This window comes from Pundamilia nyererei, unplaced genomic scaffold (assembly GCF_000239375.1).
Source record: "Pundamilia nyererei isolate P.nyererei 1_Seehausen unplaced genomic scaffold, PunNye1.0 scaffold00116, whole genome shotgun sequence".
NCBI lineage: Eukaryota > Metazoa > Chordata > Actinopteri > Cichliformes > Cichlidae > Pundamilia > Pundamilia nyererei.
The window spans coordinates 1-8,058 of record NW_005187517.1 but is presented as its reverse complement, the minus strand read 5'-3'; the positions used below and the strand labels follow the sequence as shown (position 1 = coordinate 8,058).

Below are 8,058 nucleotides of genomic sequence, written 5' to 3'. Positions count from 1 at the left end.
GGGATGGTGTTCGCTCTGTGTTGTAGCGTCCTGATGACACCCAGTTTGTGCTCCAGTGGATGATGAGAGTCAAACCTTAGATACTGATCCGTATGTGCAGGTTTATGGTACACGTCAGCTTTTAGATGTCCCCCATTCCTGATGGAAATCTCGCAGTCTAAGAAGGCTAACCTGCCACTTTTCATATCCTCCCTGGTGAATTTGATGTGTCGGTCCACCGAGTTACTGTAATCCGTGAAATGTAGTACGTCCTGGGATTTGATTTTCACCCAGGTGTCATCCACATATCTGAACCAATGGTGTTCCAGGGTAGGATAGCAAAGCCCTCTTTTCCACTTGACCTCCCAGTCCAGTGTTCCTTCAGTGGGCTGGTTTCAGTGTGTGAATGTGTGAATGTGTGTGTGAATGGGTGGATGACTGGATATGTAAAGTGCTTTGGGGTCCTTAGGGACTAGTAAAGCGCTATATAAATACAGGCCATTTACCATTATGCAAATTTACTGTTTATAAGATTTGGGGAAACCTGCAGTCAGCTGAGATTGAAGAAGTCACTTGGATGAGTGACAAAACGTTTCTCCCACAAAACGCTACGTCCAGATGAACAGAATCAACTTTTGGAGATTTACTTTCCTGGATGATTGAGAATGCATCAAGACATAAACAAATAGAGAATGGTAAATTTACATGAACCTCACTCTAAATGGCTTTATATAAATATCATACGTACTATGGCAATGACAGACCTTAGCAGACTCTGTGGGTCCAGCACGAGTGAAGCACGAGCGATTTGCTACTGCACTGGGCATTCCAATGTCCTCCTCTACCCACACAGTGCCGTCTTTTGCCGTGTGGCTCAGACTGGGCTTCCCAGTACCACGGTGCCTCTTCCATGGAGGCATGTTGGGTTCTTGTTCTGTCTCCTTTTTAGATTCTTCTGAGGAGGTATCAGTGGCCTGCTGGACAAATGAAACCTCTCCTCCATCAGAGTCTGCTTCATCCATTTCCTGAAGCAAGGAAATGGATGCGCGCCTGTTGCGCGCAGATGTTCTTCCTGTGAGGCAGTGATACAGAGGCCATCCTGATGTGCGTTGTCAGAAATGCGAAGAAGAAATGATTCTCCAGCCTGGGCTGTCTGCTTTTATGCACAGCACTGTGCTGAAGTAATGCAATGCCACTCCCTCACATACACAGTCACAATGGAAGATCTGTGGTGAGAGTCAAGGAACTGCATTGCTGAATGCTGCAAACAGACTATGACACAGACAGACAGACTGTGTGGGAGAGTAACCTAAGACAAAAGGCAGAAAGATGAAGAGATGAACCAACCTGGAACTGAGGGACAGAATTAATTTTTTATGTTTTGCTATTTTTACATGAACAGGCAAAGGAGAGACCATGCAACGCTGGGGAGATCACACATGTCACTCATGTCATTGTATTAGCAACTTTTCATTCTGTTTTCACACAATTTTTTATAAATAAAACAGACTTGTGTTTCCATATATTGTGAATGTGTCTTACACATTTGCAGGTCAGTCAATGTGTGGGATATTTTGTATAGATACGGCAGACATTTCTGAAGGTTGTAACACAGAGGTTTGGCCTGCCTTGGATCTGAGCTACTCTGAGTAAACAAATGCAAATGTGCCAGGCCTCAAAGATAATGGGTGGTTTGCACAACAAAAGCAGGAGAATTGAGCTGACGACCTTTGAAAATCTCAGTAGGGGTGAATAACACCTTGGGTTAGTAAATTTAGTGTTAAAAAAAGTAAGAAAAAATAAACAACATCATTTTAAAAAATGTTTGAAACTCAAGAGGTCAGAAATTTCACCGCTGTGTTACGGCTATTCTTCCCATCCCATGCAAGGACACCTGGATTGGCTGGAGGACTGTTTACTTAGCCTGATAGGCCGAAGGACACTGTCTCAGCTAAACTATGGACACGCACACACACACACTGATAGGCACTCACTCATCCCCCCTCCCTTTCCAACGCCTTCGATGCTTGTGCCCTACCGGGGAAGATAGCAGTCAACTGGACCAGCACAGATGCTGCAGGACCGGATGCGCTGTCTACACCGACTCTCTCTTACCCTTTACCCGCCCCTGTTGCTTGTCTTGTGTTTCTATGGTGTATTGATAGTCATGTGCTTTTGTGCTGAGGTGTTTTTTCTGTTATCAAACTGTTCTCCCACTAGGAGCTCAGTCTGAGTGGAGTTTTTTTTCTCTTACCTCATGTAGTGTATTTTCGTTGTTTTTTCCTATCAGCCTACCTTTCTGACATGTCTGCCCAATGTGATGTTTGTGTAAAGTTAGTCAGAAGGTTCCTTTGTAAGTGCACATGCGCCATTAGCGTGCTGCCTGCTGTAACCCTAATTTCCCTCGGGATGAATAAAGTATTCTGATTCTGATTCTGAAGCTGAGCATTTTTAAAATCAGGGTCACACCTATACTTCTCTATAGCTCGTAAACATGAAGCAAAGACAGCGCTTTGTATGTTGCAGACATTCATCAGCAGCTGCTTAAAACAAATCCTCCGTATCCAGTGGCCAGAGAGGATTACAAACTGTGGACAAGTACAAACCAGAAACCAATAGCAATACAGTTCTGAGAGAAAGTGGTGCTGGATTGGCCACACAATCAGGAAGTCCACCAATAACATCACTACACAGGCCTTGTGCTGGAATCCAAAGGGAAAGAAGAAGAAAGACCCAGAAACACATGGCACAAGGACACACCTATCATAGTGTTGTGTGGTTTGCTAAAAGCTTAGTTTCAAATCGATATATTTTATTTTTAAATTGATCGTTCAGTCCTCATGGGGATTGTTATGTTATCCACAAAAGGTTTAGTGGATGTACTCAGTCATAATGGGTGGCCATATGGGGGCCACTGAAAACATTGAGATGGCACACCAAAAACATAATTTAAAGTTCTTTTTTTTGTTTTATTTTTTTATATGCTGTTGTCAAATATAGGTCACTTGAAAAATGTGGCCAAAAAAAGAAAGAAAAGTACATGCCTAGTTAATTTCCTGTTATTAAATTTGATATTCACTGTAAGTGTGCCTGCAGGTGCAGGGGCGCAGCACAGGCGAAGGAGTGACGACTGCAATTTGGAGGGACAAACAAAGTGACCATATGAATGACAAATATGAATATGGAGGAATAAATAACAAGCTGACGTTTCAACTCATTGTAGGGTGTCTTCCTCTCTCTTGTACTCAATTATTTTCAACATAAGACAGTCCTGACAGGGGCGACACTGGGAGGGCTAGACATTTTGGCTCTTAGAATATTACGTCAGTTTCCTTATTGCAGTCGGTCTTTAAATTCTTCATGTGCCTCTATAAAGTATATTGGAGGTCTGATTAGGACCCAACATGAGTTAGATTTCTTAATACAAAACTGAATCTATCTATTAAAGTTTTGCATACCTATTCTGTGCAACTTTACTTCAGGGTTCCACATGATGCCCAGCTCCTGCCCGGTCCAGATGATGATGCCTTTGGTTTCCTGCTTCAGTGCAAGCTGCTCTCCTTCCTGATTGGTGGAGATTTCCTCCTGTTCCTCTTTAGTCTGTGGAGGATCTGTGTTCTGCTGGTCCAGACTGGAGTTCCTTTCCTGGCTACAGACCTGCGGGTCATCCAGATCCTCATTTTCCTTACAATCATGTTGCTGTGGGAGGTCTTGATGGACAGAACACACAAGAAAAAAGTCACACTGTGAGCAGGTCTCTCAGATATGTGAGCGATATTTAAATACTCTCTCTCATGCAGCGAACAGAGAAGAATTCTGTTTACATGCAGAAAGTCATCATTTATGAGGCGTACAGCTCACTACTCCAACTTGGTCCTTGTGGCCAATAATCCACAGTTTTCATTGTCTCAACATTTTTCTACATTCTGCGTACAGTTCTGGGCTAACATGACTTAAATCTGAAACAGAAAACATGTCTCCAGTGAGGCAGTATCCCAGGCGGTAATGCACGCCATGTGTCTTTGTGACATTTTGTTATAAGTCATATTCATTTCTATATTATGAAATCTGCTTATTACACTTTTACATACCAAATCTGGTCAGCCGTGATCCAGGTTTCCACAACAAATCCAGCTGTTCTCCGGTCCAGACAGTAATCCCTTCATCCTCCTGCTTCAGTGCAAGCTGCTCTCCTTCCTGATTGGTGGAGATTTCCTCCTGTTCCTCTTTAATCTGTAGAGGCTCTGGGTCCTCCTGGTTGAGACTGGAGCTCCTCTCCTGGTCACAGAACTGCTGATCGTTCAGACCTTCGTGTTCAACAAAAGGACACAAGAAAATAGTGACTAATGTGATGATAAGAAAGCTCAAGAAGGATGAAAACGGTCACCTATTGAGAATTTAGCTTGTGTTTTATGTTGCCACAGAAACATTCACTGATAGTCATTTGTTCACTGGATGAACAATGTTGATAACCTTACGACTGTCTGGGGTCTGATTTTTAGATGTGACTGCCAGTGATCATCATGCACTGTGAATAAACAAACAAATGAACAGCAGCATGATCTGAATATGATCATGAAAGCTTAAAGTATTTTACGATGGCAGGTAAGATATGCTGTTAATGCTAATCTTTTAACATTTTACTAATAAATATGATGCAAATCTCATGGTCCACTACATTCCAAAGATGCTCTGTTGGGTTGAGAGCTGGTGACTCTGGAGACCCGAGTACAGAGAACTCAATGTCATTTTAAGGGAACTGCATATTTTCTCTTTTTTGGACTACTCTCTGTAAATCATACAGATGTTTGTGCTGGAAATTTAAACAGATCAGCAGTTTCTGAAATACTCAGATCAGCCAATGTGGCACCAACACCCACACCATGATCAAAGTGATTTCAATCACCGTCACTGATCGCTATATGCAGAAATGCATGGACTGCTGCCATCTGATTGGCTGATTACATTTTGGATTAAAGAGTAGTTGAACGGGTGTAGTTAACAAAGTGGCCGTAAGTATGTTTACATAGATGCAGTGTTAGGGAGTAACGGCATACATGTACCGGCGTTATGCATTTAAAATACAAAACATGAGTAACTGTATTCCGATATCCATCCATCCATTCGCTTATCCTTTTTAGGGTCGCAGGGGGCGCTGGAGCCTATCCCAGCTGTTATAGGGCGAAAGGTGGGGTACACCCTGGACAGGTCGCCAGTCTGTCGCAGGGCTAACACATAGGGACAGACAACCATTCACACTCACATCTAGTGGCAATTTAGATTATCCAATTAACCTATCCCCACAAGCTGCATGTCTTTGGACGGTGGGAGGAAGCCAGAGTACCCGGAGAGAACCCACGCAAACAGGGGGAGAACATGCAAACTCCACACAGAAAGACCCCGGCCTGATGGTGGAATTGAACTCAGGACCTTCTTGCTGTGAGGGAACAGTGCTAACCACCGTGCCACCGTGCTGCCGATAGTTACCGATAAATTGGTAATAATTAGAATACAGTTACTTCTAAATAAATGGATTACACGATGGTCTTTTCCTGTTTCATATGTCAGGCTATACCCTCTCTAATTTTGTTGATTTCACGCATTACCGGAAACCCAAACAAATCACGCAACAAGAAGCTCTAGTGTAAGTGTCTTGGTAATGTTGGTGGCGTCAGTTATACAATGGACCCAGCAACCGAGCTGCTCTCAACTATAAAGACTCCACCCGAAAGCAACATCTGGAAGTACATTCTTTTTTTAAAGACTAACATTAGCTAGGGCTGTGCGACATGACCAAAATCTCATATCCCAATATAAGACGTTTCTCGTCCCGATAATGATATATATGACAAAATAGTGCTTTTTCTGTAAATTCTGTGAATGTCGGGCAACTTGACTTTCATGAAGTGTTTTCAGCTGGGTGTCGTGTACCTGGAGTCGAGTATTTTGACCAATGCACTATATATTTTTAGATATATGTTGTAACGGCCGCCATTTTCTTTCTGAGTATTTATTACACGTGGGGGAAAAGCCTGTTCTAACGTGTGAGTCTAAGGTTTATTTTGAGCACCTGATGGCTCTTTTTTGCTTCTCGTCTATAAACTCTCTCCACAAACTTTCACATGATTCATGCGTAGGTGGTCGAAGAGGTTTGTCATGTTTGAGGCCGTGGTGGGAACCAGTCTGGGCATAATTTCCATAGTACAGTTTTCTGATCCGTGTCAGACTTTTCATAACCAAACCATGTCCGTGCAACAGGGGGAGCCCCTCATTTAGGAATAACATCCTCAATTTGTTTTGACTGGTCCTTCTGTTTGGAGCTACCAGGTTCTGCCTCATCTTTATTGATTGTACAGCCCTAACGTAAGCCTACTACAACTACCTTGTATTAGTTTATGTAGCTATCTAGGTTATGTCTCACTTCAGAATCTTCGATGTACTATTGCTGTGTGACTCATTACTATTACTGAAGGCTGCATTACAACCTGCTACCTGCAAATAATCATGTGCAGTTCTGAAAGCAAACAGAAAGAAAACCTATTACTGATACAGAAATTGTGTTCTATACGAGATCGCTGCAAAAACTGCAGCCTTGCCTAATGTCCACTCTACTGTTACTCATTTTACATCACGATTTAAAAATTTACTTAAGATAAGATAAGAGATAAGATAAGATAGAACTTTATTAATCCCTCGGGTGGGTTCCTCTGGGAAATTCGATTTCCAAAAAAGCACAGCACCGACAGAAGTTACAGAGTTACAGAATATTATATATATATATATATATACACACACACACACACACACACACACATATATATATAAATACAGAGACAATATAACTTGAGATTGCTTTCAGAACTGCACATGATTGTTTGTAGCTAGCAGGATGTTAATGCTATGAATCAAGTCTAACAGTCTTTAGTCTATGAAATAACTTTAGCTAAAGCCAGCTAACAATGTTAGCTCGGTAGCTAGTAGCCTTCAGTTATAGCAATAATTCACACAGCAATAGTACATTCAAGTAGTTGTAACAAGCAAGTAATAAAGTAATAAAGTAATCCGGACCAAAGTATTCAGAATACGTTATTCACATTGAGTAACTTAACGGAATAGTTACAAACTCCATTTGGGCCATGTATTCTGTAATCTTTAGTGGAAAACATTTTAAAAGTAACCTTCTCAACACTGCACAGATATAACTTCATACACTTTACTGTGGTGTATTACTAGTTCAATGCATTTAGATCATGCCCACGTGAATCACACGATGATCCCGCAACCCTCACACCTCCACACCTGTATTGTGTGACTTTATCCCGGGTCTGATATCAAGCAGTCTTAGCTGACGGATCTCTTCCTCATACCGGACGATCGTTTTTTCAAACTCTGAGAAGATTTCTTCTGCAGCAGAAGTTAATCTCTCCTTGATAAACTCTCTAAGATTCTGAACTGAAGACATTATTGTAACAACAACCGACACGGCCAAACCAACATCTTCAAACTTAATTCAGGATCGCGATGGGACCTCTCAATGGCGCCATTGCTGCTATTCTTCTTCTACTGAATTTACGGTAGGCTGGAGGTATAAAAGGCGTAATACTGCCCTCGTCAGGTCTCCTGATTTCTCTAGTACAGACTCTGCTTTGTCTTTCTACAAAGAGTTGATGACATTAAATACAGATGTTTTAACAGTGCTTGAATGTTTTATTTTGTTTACTCTAGCCTCCAACTCAAACTTTGGTTGCTCCTATGCCCACGTCACTTCCTCCACCAATCAGAATGAGGGTCTGGGTTCAGGAAGACGTCTTCCTGATCCCAGTTCCACAAAGGTCGGTGAAAAGTTTTAAGTTTGAGCAGTATATAAAAATAAATCCCAATCTGATTGGTATAGTGTTTTTTTGGGGTTTTTTTTGTTGTTGTTTTGTTTTTAATTTCTGTTTAATCACCTCTCATTGCTCTGCATCCCAGTGAGGCCAACTCCTGCTCTGTGTCGTGGCTGTGTGAGCAGGCAGCTCAGCGTTACTACCAGAAATGTGGCCTCCTGCCTCGTCTCTCTCTGCAGAAAGAAGGCGCTCT

General features: G+C 42.1%; 1 protein-coding gene across 2 annotated transcripts in view; it reads right to left on the bottom strand.

Moving 5' to 3' along the window:
- LOC102208276 (endothelial zinc finger protein induced by tumor necrosis factor alpha-like) overlaps positions 1 to 7,529 on the bottom strand; it is a 37,843-nt gene extending 30,314 nt beyond the window's left edge. For both annotated transcript variants that reach the window (XM_005742032.1, XM_013913134.1), the window contains exons 1-3: positions 7,279 to 7,529; positions 4,071 to 4,286; positions 3,438 to 3,689 (exon numbers count right to left, since the gene is read on the bottom strand). In XM_005742032.1, the coding sequence (XP_005742089.1) occupies positions 3,438 to 3,689; positions 4,071 to 4,286; positions 7,279 to 7,441 (631 nt within the window). In that variant the 5' untranslated portion in view covers positions 7,442 to 7,529. The remainder of the gene's footprint in view (positions 1 to 3,437; positions 3,690 to 4,070; positions 4,287 to 7,278) is intronic.
- Between the last annotated feature and the right edge of the window lie 529 nt (positions 7,530 to 8,058).